General features: G+C 49.6%; 1 protein-coding gene across 2 annotated transcripts in view; it reads left to right on the plus strand.

Moving 5' to 3' along the window:
- LOC143781259 (uncharacterized) overlaps positions 1-20116 on the plus strand; it is a 91576-nt gene that overhangs the window by 38482 nt on the left and 32978 nt on the right. For both annotated transcript variants that reach the window (XM_077267756.1, XM_077267755.1), the window contains exons 3-6: positions 4724-4837; positions 5628-5711; positions 5786-6064; positions 6282-6338. In XM_077267756.1, coding sequence (XP_077123871.1) covers positions 4724-4837; positions 5628-5711; positions 5786-6064; positions 6282-6338 — 534 coding nt within the window. The remainder of the gene's footprint in view (positions 1-4723; positions 4838-5627; positions 5712-5785; positions 6065-6281; positions 6339-20116) is intronic.

Consider the following 20116-nt stretch of genomic DNA (forward strand, 5'->3'; position numbering starts at 1 on the left):
AACATCAGAAAAACCAGTTATAAATCGACGAAAAAAATTAGCAAAGCCCAAAAACTTCTGAAGGCTCTTAAGAGAAGAGGGTTGCGTCCAATCACAAATAGCCTGAACCTTGACAGGGTCCATCTCAATGGAAGAGGGGGAAAAAATGTACCCCAAAAACGAAATCTTTTGAACCCCAAAAACACACTTAGAACCCTTTACACACAAGGAATTAGAGCGCAAAACCTGAAAAACCCTCCTGACCTGTTGGACATGAGAGTCCCAGTCATCCGAAAAAATCAAAATATCATCAAGATACACAATCAAAAATTTATCCAAATATTCACGGAAAATGTCATGCATAAAAGACTGAAAGACTGAAGGGGCATTTGAAAGACCAAAAGGCATTACTAAATACTCAAAATGGCCCTCAGGCGTATTAAATGCGGTTTTCCACTCATCCCCCTGCTTAATTCGCACTAAATTATACGCCCCACGAAAATCAATCTTAGAGAACCACTTGGCCCCCTTTATTCGAGCAAACAAATCAGTAAGCAGTGGCAAAGGATACTGATATTTAACCGTGATTTTATTCAAAAGCCGATAATCAATACACGGCCTCAAAGAGCCATCTTTTTTAGATACAAAGAAAAAAACGGCTCCTAAGGGAGATGACGAAGGACGAATATGTCCCTTTTCCAAGGACTCCTTAATATATTCCCGCATAGCAGCATGTTCAAGCACAGATAGATTAAATAAACGACCCTTTGGAAACTTACTGCCCGGAATCAGATCTATAGTACAATCGCAATCTCTGTGCGGAGGTAGTGAACCAAGTTTAGGCTCCTCAAAAACGTCACGATAATCAGATAAAAATTCCGGAATCTCAGAGGGAATAGATGACGAAATGGAAACCAAAGGTACGTCCCCATGAGTCCCCTGACATCCCCAGCTTAACACAGACATTGCTTTCCAGTCGAGGACTGGGTTATGAGATTGCAGCCATGGCAATCCAAGCACCAACACATCATGTAGATTATACAACACAAGGAAGCGAATAATCTCCTGGTGATCCGGATTATTACGCATAGTTACTTGTGTCCAGTATTGTGGTTTATTACTAGCCAATGGCGTGGAGTCAATACCCTTCAGAGGTATAGGAACTTCCAGAGGCTCTAAATTAAACCCACAGCGTTTGGCAAAGGACCAATCCATAAGACTCAAAGCGGCGCCAGAGTCGACATAGGCGTCCGCGGTAATAGACGATAAAGAGCAAATCAGGGTCACAGACAGAATAAACTTAGACTGTAAAGTGCCAATTGAAACAGACTTATCAACCTTCTTAGTACGTTTAGAGCATGCTGATATAACATGAGTTGAATCACCACAATAGAAGCATAACCCATTTTTTCGCCTAAAATTCTGTCATTCGCTTCTGGACAGAATTCTATCACATTGCATAATCTCTGGCGCCTTCTCAGTAGACACCGCCAAATGGTGCACAGGTTTGCGCTCCCGCAAACGCCGATCAATCTGAATGGCCATTGTCATGGACTCATTCAGACCTGTAGGCACAGGGAACCCCACCATAACATCTTTAATGGCATCAGAGAGACCCTCTCTGAAATTCGCCGCCAGGGCGCACTCATTCCACTGAGTAAGCACAGACCACTTACGAAATTTTTGGCAGTATATTTCAGCCTCATCTTGCCCCTGAGACAGGGCCATCAAGGCTTTTTCAGCCTGAATCTCTAAATGAGGTTCCTCATAAAGCAACCCCAAAGCCAGGAAAAACGCATCCACATTGAGCAACGCAGGATCCCCTGGTGCCAAAGCAAATGCCCAATCCTGAGGGTCGCCCCGGAGCAAGGAAATTACAATCCTGACCTGCTGTGCAGGATCTCCAGCGGAGCGAGATCTCAGAGACAAAAATAATTTACAATTATGTTTGAAATTCTGGAAGCGAGATCTATCCCCGGAGAAAAATTCAGGTAAAGGAATTCTAGGTTCAGATATAGGAGCATGAATTACAAAATCCTGTAAACTTTGAACCTTCATAGCGAGCTTATTCAAACCTGTAGCTAAACTCTGCTGATCCATTTTTATCAGGTGAAATCAGAACCATTCAAGGATTAGAAGGAGAGAGAGACGAAGGCTGCAGAAAGCAGAGATGCAAGAAATCAACTAATGAGCAAACTCAGGAAAAAAAAAAAAAAATTCTCTGCAGACTTCTTTTCTCTCCTTTCTTCTGCCAATTTTTTTAACCCTTGGCCGGCCAAACTGTCATGGTTCTCAATGGCAAGAGACCGTAGTAAAGCATACAAAAGGACTAGCTCTTGGAAGATGGGAACTCGAGCTGACTGTGAGCTAAACCTACCGCACAACTAACAGTGGCCGGGTAGCGTGCCTACGTTTTATCCCTAGACGCCCAGCGCCAGCCGGAGGACTGCCTGACCCTAGCAGAGGAAAAAACAGACCTGGCTTACCTCTAGAGAAATTTTCCCCAAAAGGCAGACAGTAGCCCCCACATATATTGTCGGTGATTTTAGAGGAAATTGACATACGAAGTATGAAGATAGGTTTAGCAAATTGAGGTCCGCTTACTAGATAGTAGGAAGACAGAAAAGGGAACTTCACAGTCAGCTGAAAACCCTTTTCAAAACACCATCCTGAAATTACTTTAAGACTCTAATATCAACTCATGACACTAGAGTGGCAATTTCAGCTCACAAGAGCTTCCAGCCTCAGAAATATTCAAACACAGAGAACTGGAACAAAAATGCAAAACAAACTTAGGACTACAAGTCCAACTTAGCTGATAGTAGTCTAGGAGCAGGAACATGCAACAGAAAGGCTTCTGGTAACATTGTTGGCCGGCATAGAAATGACTGAGGAGCAAGGTTAAATAGAAAACTCCCACATCCTGGTGGAAACAGGTGAACAGAGGAGATGAAGCACACAAGTTCAGTACCACCAGTGACCACCGGGGGAGCCCAGAAACCCAATTCACAACAGCGTCCCCTATTACGCCAGGGTCATGTCCCCCATTGTGCCCGGGCCATGTCTGAAATTGTTCCACAGTTAGATGCAGTTCGCATATCGGTGACTTTTGACCATCTTTGCTTCATAGAGACTTTGCCTCCCTCCCGTGATCCTTATACACAGTCATGTCTTTATCCTTCAGTATTTCTTCATTAGTGCCAATCACTTTCCCAGCCTTTAGTTATCTTTGTCCCAACTCTTTTGAGGTTTGTTTCTGCCATCAGTTTCTAATTGAGGTAATTTATCAAAAATGTAAATGAGAAATGTCCAATGTCCGATCTGTTCTGTGTGATTGTGGTGAAATATGTGTGTGTGTATATATATATATATATATATATATATATATATATATATATATATATTTTCCTGGGACAAGTAGAATTCTGTCTCCAATCTCACCAAGGGGTCCTGCTGGAAGCCGGGAAGAAAGGTAACATTTGGCACTTCCTAGCTCTTGGAAGAGAGATGTTAATTACGGCCTGATAGTATCTCTGGGAGAGCTGTTACACACAGGATCTCAAGAGAAAATAATATATTCATTGGGGGGTGCGGCCGTGGTCCAATCAAAAACCAAGCAATTATAATATTAACTTGAGGGGCTGGTCTAGAAACCTGACCTCCAGACCAAAGTTATAAAGTAGACCTGATACCTAAAAAACGTGTTCACATGTGAGTGCGGCCTGAGAAGCTGATGTGTTCCACCAACTCCATTCACCCCCCCTCAGGGAGCAGAAAGCAAACTACCAGTTAGATGATTTCTGTAAGTTTCTCCTGTTTATTTTTATACTGTTTTGCATAAGTTGTATGTCTTTTTATCATATTTTTATACCTTTTCTTACTGTAAGCACTGAACCTTTTGTTATTAAAGTATATAATTTAACAAGTTGAACTTTGAAAGTTCTAAAAGAATCCATAGCCTAAGGTGTGTGAGCCTTATGAGTGGTAGACATTATTAGTATTAATATTTCCGGCAGCACGGTGGCGCAGTGGTTAGCACTACAGCCTTGCAGCTCTGGAGTCCTGGGTTCTAATCCCACCTTGGACAACATCTGCAAAGAGTTTGTATGTTCTCTCCGTGTTTGCGTGGGTTTCCTCCGGGTACTCCGGTTTCCTCCCACATTCCAAAGACATACTGATAGGGAATTTAGATTGTGAGCCCCATCGGGGACAGTGATGATAATGTGTGCAAAACTGTAAAGCGCTGCGGAATATGTTAGCGCTATATAAAAATAAAGATTATTATTATTTCCGGGACTCATCGCCCGTGTATTCGGTGATTGGTGGTGGCGATAGGTGGTGTTGCCTGGGTCGGTGTGTGATTTATGCTCCCATTACAGCATAGGACAGAGGTTGAATGCTGGACTGAGAGTGGGGAGATAGATTAACCCTTGCAGGCACAACCCCAAGTCACGTGCTGAGAGCAGGTACATGACGAATTAATTACACCACGGAGAAGGGATCCGTGACAGTGTTAAAATATGGAGATAAGAGGTTTCCTGCTCATCACATTCTGGTTTTCTGCATATTTTACACAAAGGTCAAACTTTTATGGAATTGTGGTTGTAAATCAGAAGTGGCAGTCAGTGCCACAACTGCCACGTGCTTACCGTATAGGGAGAGCCATCGCCAGGTCACGGGCACCAGGACCTCCTAGCGCTGAGATTTATGGATGGTCTGGTGACTCCTCTTTATCTTGGAACAGGGATTCCTGTGGTGAAGTCAGAGCTCCTGTTACTGATCGAAGGAGGAGATGAGCCATGTGTTCAGGGGCATCCAAGATGGGAGGAACTGGGCTGTGAACCAAAACCGTTGCAAGGTACATGTCCACTTGAGTCCTCAATATTATGTGCTGTGAGAGGGGGATTAAAAAATGGTGAGGGGCCTGATCTGGAACCAGTTAACATGTGACGTGGAGCATGTGATGGGAGACGATCTTGACGTGGAGCGTACAACTGATGATGGATGTGATGCAGAGCGTGTGATTGGACGTGTGACGTCGACCTGGAAGGGCATGTGACATGAAACATGCATTGGATGACAGACATGTGACATGGAGGATGTGACAGATGATAGATGTGTGAGGAGGAAGGATGTGTGATGGGGGAACGAACATGTGATGTGCAGTATGCGACGGGGGGATGGACATTTGATGTGGAACGTACAATGGGGGCGAACATGTGATGTGGAGCGTGTGACAGAACAGACGTGTGATGTGGTGCGAGTGACCGGGCTGATATGTAATGTTGAGCATGTGATGGAACAGCCGTGTGATGTGGAGAGAGCAACGAGGGGTGGACATGTGATGTGGAGCGTGTGACGGGGAGGCGTGCATACGATGTGTGTGACAGAGCGGACATGAGACATGAAGCGAAGTACGGGGGATTGACTTGTGATGTGGAGCGTGTGATGGGAGACGGGTGTGAAGTGGAGTGTGCGATGGATGACAGATGTGTGACGTAGACCGTGTAACCGGGAATGACGTGACGTGGAACATGCAATTGGTGACAGACATGTGACAGATGACAGACATGTGACGTGCAGTGTGATGACCGATCTGGGATGTTACACGTCTGGTGACATAGTCTTTCTGCCCTCATGCCTTGCAGGTTGGCAGAGCCAGAGACACGCAGCGGAGTTTGACCGATATGGTGGCGTGTGGCGGAAACGCCGGCCGCTCATGTACCACAGACGTGAGTTCAGGGTGCATCTTAATCCCATTACTACACCACCCCACATATCACGGCACATCCTGTTTATGTTTCAGGGGTGGTGAGGAAACGCAGTGGCCGCAGATCCCCCAACTTTTCCCGCATAGAACTGGAGTGCTTCGTCTCATTAATGGATCGTTACCTGCCAGACAAGCTCCAGAGGGCGGGGACCATCTCTCTACGCCAGCGCCGAGCCATCCTCCAGGAGATCGCTCGCAGCCTGGAGCCCATGTCCGGCTGCCTTCGCACCCCGCGCCAGCTGCTCCACCGATGGGCAGATTTCAACAACAGAGACCCCGAGCGGCTGATGGAAATAAGGATGCAGCTGCTCTATGGTGAGACCTAGGAGATGGGCGCATGGAAATGATGGCGGGTACCTGTAGTGTCACATACGTGTCCATCACACACAGATTACACATGATACAGTTGATACCGCTTGTAGGCACACGTCGTCCACAATCTTGGGGGATATGGCGACAAAGGTGATTATGGAGGGGCCCCCAGATTATTTCACCTGATGAGGTAACAAACTCTTCTCATCTGTTGATGCAGCAGCCAGTTGTGACCAGAGTTGGGACTCCTCGGCTATGCAGACAGCGCCCTCACCAGGTACGAGTCACATCCTGCAGTTTGTGAAGAAGTGCCATGTGGGTGAGCAGAGTAGTGACAGGTGCATTGTGTGGGTGAACAGAGCGGTGACAGGCGCATTGTGTGGGTGAGCAGAGCGGTGACAGGCGCCTGTGTGGGTGAGCAGAGCGGTGACAGGCGCATTGTGTGGGTGAGCAGAGCGGTGACAGGCGCATTGTGTGGGTGAGCAGAGCGGTGACTGGCGCATTGTGTGGATGAGCAGAGCGGTGACAGGCGCATTGTGTGGGTGAGCAGAGCGGTGACAGGCGCATTGTGTGGGTGAGCAGACCAGTGGCAGGCACATTGTGTGGGTGAGCAGAGCGGTGACAGGTGCATTGTGTGGATAAGCAGAGCGGTGACAGGTGCCCTGTGTGGGTGATCAGAACGGTGACAGGCGCATTGTGTGGGTGAGCAGAGCAGTGACAGGCGCATTATGTGGGTTAGCAGAGCAGTGGCAGGCACATTGTGTGGGTGAGCAGAGCGGTGACAGGTGCCCCGTGTGCGTGATCAGAACGGTGACAGGCGCATTGTGTGGATGAGCAGAGCGGTGACAGGTGCCCCGTGTGGGTGATCAGAACGGTGACAGGCGCATTGTGTGGGTGAGCAGAGCGGTGACAGGTGCATTGTGTGGGTGAGCAGAGCAGTGATAGGCGCATTGTGTAGGTGAGCAGTGCAGTGACCGGCCCCTGTGTGGGTGAGCAGTTCACGGGGAGGATACCCTTATCTTCCCCACCACTCGCACCAATTTGTCATGAACCGGGGTTGTTTGGTTGCTCCTGGTTCCTTTCTGAAGGGGATTTATCTATATCCCATTCCCCAGTTCCGGTTTGGAACTTGCAGCTCTCTGGCGCCCCTTTACCCTCAGGTCAGACAGGGTACTGCACCTAGGGTAATTAGTCGCCATAAAGGCTGCCTTACTTTGTACTGGTTAATGGGCACTTCACTTATAGGATAATTCACTTCAGAGGATGTGACAGTTCGTTATAGAACAAGGAGAGACAAAGCTAGTAATTTTATATATTTTACTCCAAAAAAGGTAGGCAGTGTTTACAGAAGTATAAAAAATATATTATAAAGAAGGCAAGTATCGTATGTTGAAACGCACTTAAATTTCATTTATATCATTTCATCTCATGGCTGACCGTGTGCTGTGGAGGAGGGCACACATCTAGATGCATATCACACATCCATCTCGAAGCTAGACCCAGGACAAAGACGAAGGAAGACTGCAGTCCTATTCGCTTATCTCCCAGCCTAAAACCAAGGAACTCCCTCTGTGGTGACCTTACTCAGATGCTGAATCCGGAAATGAAAGTAGATAGCAGTGGGGAGGGAGTTGCCTGCAGGCTAAGAGAGCAGAGCTTTAAAGGCAGAGTAAAGAGGGGGGTCCAAAAAGCCCACAGCGTGCGTCTGAAAACTATGGACCTTTTAGGTATATACTAACAACATGGCATATTCACATTATCGTGACACCTCCCCCTTTTGGACCGCGATAAGGAGGCAGAACCTCTCGGTACTCCTCCATGCGCACCTCAGCAGGTTCGCACCGGTGGGACAACCCATCTGCATTGCCACGCTCGCTGCTCTTTTTGTGATTCACGGTAAAGTCGTACTGTTGGAGGGCAAGGCTCCAACGTACCAACCTTCCGTTGGTTCCACAGATGGCTTGTAGCCAGCACAGAGGGTTGTGGTCAGTCACCACAGTGAAGGTGCGACCGTGCAGGTAGGGCTGCAAACGTTGCAGGGCACTCCTCCTCGATGGTGGATGTCACGATATGGTATGAAATATAAGTTTAGTTTCCCTGCCTGTTAGCACCAGCTGAGGGATTTTTGCACTTCTGACCATGGTCCCCAAGAACACATGGCAGACACTGGGCTCAAAACCTCCCCTTCCCATTACTTCAGGATTTAGCTTTCCTTCTCAGAGAGTGTGGGAGTTTTATGAGAGCCAAGGTATTTACGACCGGCATTTCCTGCCGTGTAAGCTCTTGTCCAGCTATAACTGGACTAGAAACTTCTAGAATCCATGAAAGTTCTTTGTTTGGTTTTTGTAAGATATTAGGCAAACCATTTAAGTTAAGAACACGACAATATATATTCTTACTTCCCCTCGGTGGAGCTATCCATCACTTTAAAGACGAGTTTCTAACTCAATCTGGAAAAGAAGTAGGGATTTCTCTGTAAATAGACATCCCAAATAGGACATATTTGATCTCCCTAGAATGCTAGCGATAATACGAGATGAATGCTGGGTGGGGTATGATGACGACATGTTCGGTAGCGAAGTTACGGGCATCAGATATATTTAATGCACAGTTAGTAAAACTGAAAAGGTAGGAGGGTCTGGGATAGCCAGCCCTTTCTGGTGATGTCACCAAGCTGAGCTATAACTGTTTTGGCCGGACTCCAGCAGTGAGTCTGTTGCTGAAAGAACATGTGAGTCTGATGTGAAGAGCTGTACCTCATGCATTGGGATTTTTGGGAGCTCCGCCCACCAGCATGGTTTTTGCCTGAACTGATATGAACTAAGAACATGTGAGTGTTATCTTTTCTCCTTTAATCCTCTTTATGTTATAATTACCTTGTACATAATTGCAATTGTCTCATATTGTAACCTCTTTATAGAACTTTTTATAAACACTGCATAAACTTTGAGTATAATATTTCATACTAGTTCATTCTCCATGCTCTAAACGTACCCTGTCTCTTGAAGGGAATTTACCCTTCTGTTTTGGGTTAGCTTCGGACCCTTTTAATCGAAGCTGGTGGCGGCACTACCGTGTGCAGGCCTTTGGGTGACTTTGCAGCGACTGCGGCATTGATAATTATTGTTCCTGCCTGAGTGGGAGTAGTTTATCGCGTCGCTGCAGCGTGCCCAAAAGCCAGTACATAGCAGGCAGCCTTTCTGGCGACCAATTACCCTAGGTGCAGTACCTAATCTGACCTGACAGTAAGGGGGGCGCCAGAGAGCTGCAAGGTTTAAGGGGAACTGTAAGCGGGATATACACAAATCCCTGCAGTTCATGGTGTATGGAAGAGCAGTGGGATACCTAAAATAAGCCCCTGCTGTAAACTAAGAGGTCACTAGCCTTGTGTGTGTTTTTTTTATCACATTGTGGCAGTGGAGGGATAACTAAGATAAGCCCCCCTGCCCATGTGATAGTCGTCTGTTGGCCTAAAGTCACCCCAATCCGTGACATATTGGTGGCAGTGGTCAGGAATCCCTGGGGATTTTGTGACAAACTGCTGGCCGCGGCGAAGGGATCGTGACAGTGGAGTAGGCCACTTTTCTCGGCAGAAGCTTCCGGCTTAGGTACAACACAGGGTGCTCTTGGTTCCCCGAGTCGACCTGGCTGAGCACAGCACTGAAGCCAAAATTGCTGGCGTCGGTCTGCACCAGGAACGGTCGACTGCTTTTAACACAGAAGAGTTGCACAGGGCTGTTTTCAAAGCCTGAAAGGCCCCCTCACAGCCGTCTATCCAGTCGACTATTTGGGGTAGCTTCTTCTTGGTGAGGTCCGTCAAGGGTTTTGCCAGGCTACTATAGTTTTGTACGAAGCGCCTATAGTACCCTGCAGTGCTCAGAAAGGACATCACCTGCTTCTTGGTCCTGGGGGGTGGGCCAGGACGCTATCACGTCCTCTTTCCCATGTTCTGGCCTTATGGAGTTCCCGCCTACCTGGTGCCCCAGGTAGTGGACCTCTCTAGTGCCCATCTGGCACTTTCCTGGCTTGATGGTCAGACCTGCTTGGTGAATTCGCCTGAGCACCTCCTGAAGATGCTGCAGGTGTTTGTCGCAGGAGGAACTGAAGATGGCAATGTCTTCCGAGTACGTCCCCGCGTACTTCTCCATTCCCTGAAGCAGGTGGTTGACCATCCGCTGGAAAGTGGCAGGGGCATTCTTCATGCCGAAGGACATGACCATGGACTCGTGCAGTCCGAAAGGGTGTGATAAAGGCGGACTTCTCCTGCGCCTCGGGGCTCGGGAATCTGCCAGTATCCTCGACTCAGATCCATTATGATCAGATATTCTTCGCCAGCTAACCGCTCAAGCTGCTCCTCAATATGCGGCATAGGGTGCGTGTCAGAGGCTGTGATGGCGTTGAGCCCCCTGTAGTCCACGCAGAACCGGGTGGTCCGATCCTTCTTTGGCACGAGAACTACAGATGAGGCCCACACGCTCTTTGACCATTGAATCACCCCCAGCTGTAACATTTCATCAATCTCCTGGCGCATAACCTGCTGCACCTCCTCGAAGATCCTATAGGGTGTTCGCCGTAGTGGGGCATGATTCCCGTTGTCCACCTTGTGATACGCTAACTCAGTCCTTCCAGGTCGGTTGGAAAACACAGCCCGAAAGGGTTCCAGCGTGGTCCGCAACTGCGACCGCTGGGGTTCGGCTAACAAGGCCCTTACCTCCACTTCCTCGATGGACCCACCGGCTTTGGCTTGGGCCAGCATGTCCATGAGGGGGTCTTCCTCCCCGTCTTCGGGCAGGCTGCAGACTGGTAGGACGTAGGCTTCATGTTCATGATGAGCCTTCATCATATTGACGTGAAAGGCCTTTCGCCTAGCCCGAGCGTGATCAAGCGTGACCACGTAGGTGACTGGGTTGAGCTGTTGGTGGACGACGTACGGGCCTTCCCAAGCTGCCTAAAGCTTATCCTTTGGTAAGGGGACCAGCACCTATACCTTTTTACTCACCTGGTAGGTCTGCTCACGGGCGTTCTGGTCGTACCAGTGCTTCTGATCTGCCTGAGCCTGCGTCATGTTGTCATGCACCAACTGCGTCAAGGTCTGCATTTTGACATGGAAGCGCACGACATACTCCCCTATGGACACTTCAGAAGGGTTTTGTCTCCTCTTCCCAGGATTCCCTTACCAACTCAAGGGGTCCCTGGACTTTCCTGCCGTACAGGAGCTCGAAGGGGGAGAACCCCGTCGAGGCCTGCAGAACTTCTAGGAAAGCGAATAGCAGGTGTGGGAGGTACCGCGTAGCATGAGGGTACCATTGAAGCGCTCACACAAGCCATTGGTCTGTGGGTGATACGCACTCGATACTAGACGCTTCACCTGCATTCTCTTACAGAGAGCCTCCATTAGGCGAGACATGAATTGGGTTCCTTGATCGGTAAGCATCTCCCTGGTAACTCCTACCCATGAAAAGATAGCCAACAGTGCATACGCCACCTTATCTGCCCTGGTTGAGAACAGAGCCACTGCCTCTGGATACCGGGTAGGGTAGTCTACCACAGTGAGGATGTATTGCTTTCCAGAGCTGCTGGGGACGGCCAGAGGGCCCACAATGTCCACTGCGATTCTCTGGAAAGGCTCCTCTATCACTGGCAAAGGGATCAGGGGAGCCTTAAGAGCAGGCCCCGTCTTCCCCACTCTTTGACAGGTGATACAGGTGTGGCAGTAGTTTGTCACATTTGTCCCCATCTTGGGCCAATAGAAGTGTTGTGACAGCCGGGTTTTCGTTTTGCTGATCCCCAAGTGTCCAGCGAGTGGGATCTCATGGGCATTCCTCAACAACTCACCCCTGAATTGGAATGGGACAACCAGCTGTCTTTCCCTCAACCACTCCTTTTGGGATTTTCCGGGTACTGTCTCCCAGTACAACCTCCCTCGTTGCCAGAACACCCTCTCCTTATCAGCCACGGAGGTGGGCGTCTCAAATTTTCCAAGCTCGCATCTGAGTGCAGAGCGGCATGGAACTTCTGGCTAGGGGCAGCCAGAAGCGACGTCAGGGTGCCTTCCCCACGGGAGGAACCCTCTGGGACCTGCTCTGGGTCCATCTCTGGTTCAGTCACGCCTGTGACTGAGGAGGGTCCAGAAGGCAGAACGTTATCTGCCTTCCGGGAACTCTGACTGCGGGTGACAGCAGCTATGTAGGCGGTCTTCCCGGGGATTTCCACAGACCCATCAGCCGGCCCTGCTATGGGCTCTACCTCCCCATCCACCCCCAACATCCCAGGAGCAGTGCTACTTATGGGGCAGTTACCTTCCTCTGTGGCACTGATCAGTAGCACTGCATCACCTTCCTCACGGTTCCCATGCATCTCCCTGTTTCCCTTAGCACCATCGCTTGCTCCTGTTAGGGGTTCCTCAGCCATCCCACCCCACAAAGTGATGTGGCTGAGCATTCCTGCACCTGTGACAACATCATCCTTAGGACATAAATGGTTAGCAGGTAAAGCATGCATATTTTCATCATCAGCATCGTCAGTATTAACCTCGGCATGTTCAGAAAAATTATTATTAGGTACATCATTAATCGGTAAAGCATTGTCAAGTAACACATGCAATTTCCCATCACTATCATCAGCATTAGCTTGGGGAGGGGAGTCAGGGACATAGTATGCAACCATCCGCCCCAAATCAGTCCCCAATAAAATATCAGTGAGCAAATTATCAGACAGCCCCACTTCCTTCATCCCAGCAACCCAATCTATATGCACCCGGGCCATTGACTGGGGACAGCGGATGCCCCCAGTCCCGGTGACAGTCAGGGTTGTCCCCAAAATAATCTCTCCAGGGGCCTCCAGTTTGGGTCGGATGAGGGTTCGTTCAGCCCCAGTGTCCTTGAGGCCTTGAACAACATGGTCCACCACGGTGAGATGCAGCGCGTTGTCATACACCCTCCCAACCGCCCCACCCACCAAAAGAACTGCTGCATTAGTCCCTGGGGCCTTGGCTGGGGGGGTTCTTCTGCTCCTCTGGACAGTGGGTGCTGATATGACCAGTCCATTTGCAGTAAAAACACTGGCGAAGGTCGGTAGTAGGTCTGGTGCTGTTGGCAACGGGGACAGGGCCTCTGGTGAGTTGGCTGGCAGGGGTCGTGGCGTTGGTTGCAGGCTTACCCCCTCTCCAGCTGGCGGTGACTGACTTCCGATTTACGGTTGGCCTCATATGTGTCGGCAATCTGCACTGCTTTAGCCACATCTTTGGGCTCTCTGTCCATCACGAACTGTCGCACCTCAGCTGGACAAAGATGTAAGAACTGGTCTTTGATCATCAGGTCCCGCAGCTGTACAAAGGTGGTCACTGACAGTCCTTGGGTCAACTGGTCAAAATGGGTCCTGAGTCCATGCACCACATCGCTATAACTGTCGTGTGGGCCATGTTGGAGGTTCCGGAACTTTCTACGGTAAACCTCAGGTGTAAACTGGTACTTTGTTATCAAGGCCTGCTTGATGGCCTCATAGTCTTCATCTTGGTCTGGTGGGAGAGAAGCAAATGCCTTCAGAGCTTTGCCTTTTAGTCCTGGTGTCAGGTTTCAGGCCCTTTGCTTATCCAGCAGCCGATACTGTTGGCAGGCTGTCTCAAAGGCCCACAGAAAAGTGTCCAAGTCCTCATCCTTTTCCATCACAGGAAAGTGCTCTGGCCAAAGTTTAGGGGTCTGTACGCTGTTGGGGTCGCCTCTGGACTGGAACGACCTCGGCACCTGGAGTCGGGCTAACTCCAGCCGGTGTTCCCGCTCCGCTTGCTGCTCGGCTCTCTCCGCCTATCGCTCGGCTCTCTCCGCCTCCCGCTGGGCCTCCGCTTTCACTTGGTATTGCTGGATCAGCCTAAGACATCCATCACGGTCGTTGGCAGGGAGTTGTTCCAAGGCCATCGGCAGGTGGGGGTCCAATCCGCCCTGGTTGCAAGTAGGGCCGGCATTCAGTGGTTGGAACTCGGCTGCAGCACCACGTGCACTTATCTATATCCCACTTCCTAGTTCCGGTTTGGAACTTGCAGCTCTCTGGCGCCCCCTTACCGAGACAGGGAACAGACAGACAGGGTACTGCACCTAGGATAATTAATTGCCAGAAAGGCTGCTTTACTTTGTACTGGCTAATGGGCACACTGCACCGAGGTCGATATAACTACTCCCACTCAGGTGGGAACAATCAATCCCGCCAGTCGCTACAAAGCCTCCCAAACGCACAGGACAAATCCGCTGCCACTAGCTCTGATTTCTTAATTGTTAACGGGTCCAGAGCCAGCCCAAATTAGTAGCACAATTCACTTCTGAGGACGTGACAGTTCGTTATAGAGGAGAGAGAACGCTAGTAATTTTATATATTTTACTCCAAAAAAGGTAGGCAGTGTTTACAGAAGTATAAAAAGATATTATAAAGAAGACAAGTATCGTATGTACAGTACAATTACAAATAAAATGGGATTAAAGTTGAAAAACACATTTCGTTCATATCATTTCATCTCATGGCTGACCGTGTGCTGTGGAGGAGGGCACACATCTAGATGCATATCACACATCTATCTCCCAGCTAGACCCAGAACAAAGATGAAGGAAGACTGCAGTCCCACTCACTTGTCTCCCAACCTAAAACCAAGGCACTCCCCCTGTGGTGACCTCACCCAGATGCCGAATCCTCCCTTTTCTTAGAGTTATGACAAACCATTTCTATACATAACTCGCTGTATGAACCTTGTACGAGAACGACACAATGATCAGGATGTTCACCATGTGAGAGAGGTTCTTTTAAGTATAAACATGGCGTAGATACATAACCCGCTTACGGAGAAATCCGCTCCTTGCAACTTGTTGGGTTTAGCTCCTAGCGATTTCAGTGAGCTATAGATCTCTCGATGAACATCCGGAATATATAATCCTTATATCTCTAGCCCGGATCGGCGCCAGCATACATAACTTTGAAAGAACAATAGAGTCCCATGCATTTTCTGTACCAGTTTTGTCTGGTAATATGCGGGAAGGGGGAATGAGGGGTTTAAAGAGAGCCTGGCTCTCACAACACAGCTATAAAAATTCTTCAGTGAATGTGCTGGCTGGTCTCACATCACAAGGAGATAGCAGGGAGTAGGGAGTTGCCTGCAGGCTAAGAGAGCAGAGCTTTCTAGGCAGAGTAAAGGGGGGGGGGGGGGTTGGAAAAGCCCACAGCGTGTCTGAAAACCTTTTAAGTATATACTCACAACATGGCATATTCATATTATCATGACAGGCGCATTGTGTGGGTGAGCAGAGCAGTGACAGGTGCATTGTGTGGGTGAGCAGAGCATTGACAGGCGCCTGTGTGGGTGTCACAATAATGTAAAATACCATAGCAGAGGGATTTTTGCCCATGTGACCATGGTCCTGAAAGCACACAGCAGCTTTGACCCCCCTCTCTCTCCTCCTGAATACAACAAACAAGCCCTATGGCCGAGACACTGGGTAACTTGAAGCTAGTGTGTGAGCAGGGTGTGGCTTTAAGCTGCAGGTGACCAATCCTGCAAAGCCACCTGTTGTCCCTCCCTTCTCACTCAGGAATTTATTTTGTCTCCAGAGTCTAGAAACGTAAATGTCTCTGAAATCAGTGAATATAATTAACCAGCCCCTTTAGTGATGTCACAAGCCCAGAGGTGTAGGTTCCTGCACTGAGCCCATCTTTCATTCTTGCCTGGGAGCTTAATCCATGAAGAGTCTTTGTCATGCACTGTGATGTCTGGATCCTCAACCAGCATGGTTAGCCCGCAATGACTTAAGCAAAATGTGAGTGTAATCTTCTATTTTAATCCTTATTTTATTTGTAGTTGCAATGTACATATGATTGTCTCCTTTCTAATATCTTTTTATACTTTATAATCACTGCCTAATTTTTAATGGAGTAAAATATTTAATTCCTAGCTTGTCTCTTCTGCTCTATTACGAACTGTGCGTCCTCTGAAATGAATGACGCTACTGATTTGGGTTGGCTCCGGACCCGTTTAATCGGAGCTGGTGGCAGCATACTTTGTTCTGTGCGGTTGGGAAACTGCATAGCAATGGCAGCATTTTTAATTGTTGTTCCCGCCTGAGTGGGAGTAGTTAATCGTCCTCGCTGCAGTGAGCCCAATAGCCAGTACATAGCGGGCAGCCTTTCTGGCGACTAATTATCCTAGGTGCAGTACCTAATCTGACCTGAGGGTAAGGGGGGTGCCTGAGAGCTGCAAGTTCCAAACTGGAAGTGGGATATAGATAAATCCCCTTCAGAAGGAACCAGGGGCAACCAAACAACCCCGGTTCGTGACAAATTGGTGTGAGTAGTGGGGATGATAAAGATATCCTCCCCGGGATCCCTGACATACTGCTGGGATCCGTGACATAGTGTTGACAGTCACGGTGTGAATCGTGACAGTGGGTGAGCAGAGTGGTGACAAGCGCCTGTGTGGGTGAGCAGAGTGGTGACATGCGCATTGTGTGGGTGAGCAGAGCGGTGACAGGCGTACTGTGTGGGTGAGCAGAGCTATGACAGGCGCATTATGTGGGTGAGCAGAGCAGTGACAGGTGCATTATGTGGGTGAGCAGACTGGTGTTAGGCGCATTGTGTGGGTGAGCAGAGCAGTGACAGGCGCCTGTTTGGGTGAGCAGAGAGGTGACAGACGCATTGTGTGGGTGAGCAGAGCGGTGACAGGTGCATTGTGTGGGTGAGCAGAGCGGTGACATGCGCTCTGTGTGGATGAGCAGAGCGGTGACAGGCGCATTGTGTGGGTGAGCAGAGCGGTGACATGCGCTCTGTGTGGATGAGCAGAGCGGTGACAGGCGCATTGTGTGGATGAGCAGAGTTGTGACAGGCGCATTGTGTGGGTGAGCAGAGCGGTGCAGGTGCCTGTGTGGGTGAGCAGAGCGGTGACATGCGCTCTGTGTGGATGAGCAGAGCGGTGACAGACGCATTGTGTGGGTGAGCAGAGCGGTGACATGCGCTCTGTGTGGGTGAGCAGAGCAGTGACATGCGCTCTGTGTGGATGAGCAGAGCGGTGACAGATGCCTGTGTGGGTGAGCAGAGCGGTGACATGCGCTCTGTGTGGATGAGCAGAGCAGTGACAGGCGCATTGTGTGGGTGAGCAGAGTTGTTACAGGCGCATTGTGTGGGTGAGCAGAGGGGTGACATGCGCTCTGTGTGGATGAGCAGAGCGGTGACAGGTGCCTGTGTGGGTGAGCAGAGCGGTGACATGCGCTCTGTGTGGATGAGCAGAGCGGTGACAGGCACCTGTGTGGGTGAGCAGAGCGGTGACAGGCGCATTGTGTGGGTGAGCAGAGTTGTGACAGGCGCATTGTGTGGGTGAGCAGAGCGGTGACATGCGCTCTGTGTGGATGAGCAGAGCGGTGACAGGTGCCTGTGTGGATGAGTAGAGCGGTGACAGGCGCATTGTGTGGGTGAGCAGAGCGGTGACATGCGCTCTGTGTGGATGAGCAGAGCAGTGACAGGCGCATTGTGTGGGTGAGCAGAGCGGTGACATGCGCTCTGTGTGGGTGAGCAGAGCGGTGACAGGTGCCTGTGTGGGTGAGCAGAGCGGTGACAGGCGCATTATGTGGGTGAGCAGAGCGGTGACAGGCGTATTATGTGGGTGAGCAGAGCGGTGACAGGTGCCTGTGTGGGTGAGCAGAGCGGTGACAGGCGCATTGTGTGGGTGAGCAGAGTGGTGACAGGTGCCTGTGTGGGTGAGCAGAGCGGTGACAGGCGCATTGTGTGGGTGAGCAGAGCGGTGACATGCGCTCTGTGTGAGTGAGCAGAGTGGTGACAGGCGCATTGTGTGGGTGAGCAGAGTGGTGACAGGTGCCTGTGTGGGTGAGCAGAGTGGTGACAGGTGCCTGTGTGGGTGAGCAGAGCGGTGACATGCGCTCTGTGTGAGTGAGCAGAGTGGTGACAGGCGCATTGTGTGGGTGAGCAGAGCGGTGACATGCGCATTGTGTGGGTGAGCAGAGCGGTGACATGCGCTCTGTGTGAGTGAGCAGAGTGGTGACAGGCGCATTGTGTGGGTGAGCAGAGTGGTGACAGGTGCCTGTGTGGGTGAGCAGAGCGGTGACAGGCGCATTGTGTGGGTGAGCAGAGTGGTGACAGGTGCCTGTGTGGGTGAGCAGAGCGGTGACATGCGCTCTGTGTGAGTGAGCAGAGTGGTGACAGGCGCATTGTGTGGGTGAGCAGAGCGGTGACATGCGCATTGTGTGGGTGAGCAGAGCGGTGACATGCGCTCTGTGTGAGTGAGCAGAGTGGTGACATGCGCTCTGTGTGGGTGAGCAGAGTGGTGACAGGCGCATTGTGTGGGTGAGCAGAGTGGTGACAGGCGCATTGTGTGGGTGAGCAGAGTGGTGACAGGTGCCTGTGTGGGTGAGCAGAGTGGTGACAGGTGCCTGTGTGGGTGAGCAGAGCGGTGACATGCGCTCTGTGTGAGTGAGCAGAGTGGTGACAGACGCATTGTGTGGGTGAGCAGAGCGGTGACATGCGCATTGTGTGGGTGAGCAGAGCGGTGACATGCGCTCTGTGTGAGTGAGCAGAGCGGTGACAGGTGCCTGTGTGGGTGAGCAGAGCGGTGACATGCGCATTGTGTGGGTGAGCAGAGCGGTGACATGCGCTCTGTGTGGGTGAGCAGAGTGGTGACAGGTGCCTGTGTGGGTGAGCAGAGCGGTGACAAGCGCATTATGTGGATGAGCAGAGCGGTGACAGTTGCCCTATGTCTGTGAGTAATGTGGTGACTTTCACCCCGTGGGTGTGTGAAGCTGTGTTTGGTCCTACGTGGTGGACGTCACTGCTGGGAGATGTGCACCAGTCACGAGGTGACATTTCATAAGACCAAAAATTTCCCCAGAACATATGAAGGGAAAAAGAGGCATAGGCTATAAATTTAAAAACCAATTTTAATGAACATAATTAAAAAATACAAAATATGTAGAAAAAAGCAGGGTAAAGTTCATTAAAATGGCTGGGAACAATAACCACACCAGAAAATACAAAAATAAACAATTTGCTACAAGAGCAAGCCAGTACTAGAAGAGGTATATAACATACAATCAAATGGACAGGAACCAACAGTTCCTATAGTACCAAGTGTAATTAGCCTCAGTAGTAACCCATGACTTGCCCAATCTAAAGTGCTCTAATGCTACATCTGATAGATTTCTCTATATACTACAGTGCAGTGTGTAAGCATATGGCACGCCATTGTAGACAAACAATAATGAACTTACAAATAACTGTCCTGGTGGGAGATGTTCCACAGTGACCCCGACAGCGCCGTTTCGCCTGACTGGCTTCCTCAGATAGGGGGCATGTGTGTCTCTAACAAACTACTCAGTCTTTATAACCACATAAAACAGCTGTGGCCGGCGTCAGCATGATGAGTGTGTAGCAGCGCATGTGTGAGTCTATGGACTCCCATACAACGAGACTTCCGTGTTACCGCGCCAGTGATGCAAGCCTGAAGAGCCTAGCATCTCCGTAATGCGCAGAGCCGGAAATCTCAGGGACATCACTGACCCGCACATGCGCAATCATGTAGCTGAAGCTAGAAAAGATAAAAAAATATATAAAAAAAAGGTGTACCCACATGAAACCGGATACTACGTAGGTAATATGTGCATTAACCCTATAGTGAAAAGTGCTAAGGTGCAACAAAGTAACGAAACTGCATGATATGACTGCTGATTGTCAACTTTGCTGTCAACTTATATAGGTTCAATCAGCAGTCATATCATGCAGTTTCGTTACTTTGTTGCACCTTAGCACTTTTCACTATAGGGTTAATGCACATATTACCTACGTAGTATCCGGTTTCATGTGGGTACACCTTTTTTTTATATATTTTTTTATCTTTTCTAGCTTCAGCTACATGATTGCGCATGTGCGGGTCAGTGATGTCCCTGAGATTTCCGGCTCTGCGCATTACGGAGATGCTAGGCTCTTCAGGCTTGCATCACTGGCGCGGTAACACGGAAGTCTCGTTGTATGGGAGTCCATAGACTCACACATGCGCTGCTACACACTCATCATGCTGAC

The sequence above is a fragment of the Ranitomeya variabilis genome, chromosome 6 (assembly GCF_051348905.1).
Source record: "Ranitomeya variabilis isolate aRanVar5 chromosome 6, aRanVar5.hap1, whole genome shotgun sequence".
NCBI lineage: Eukaryota > Metazoa > Chordata > Amphibia > Anura > Dendrobatidae > Ranitomeya > Ranitomeya variabilis.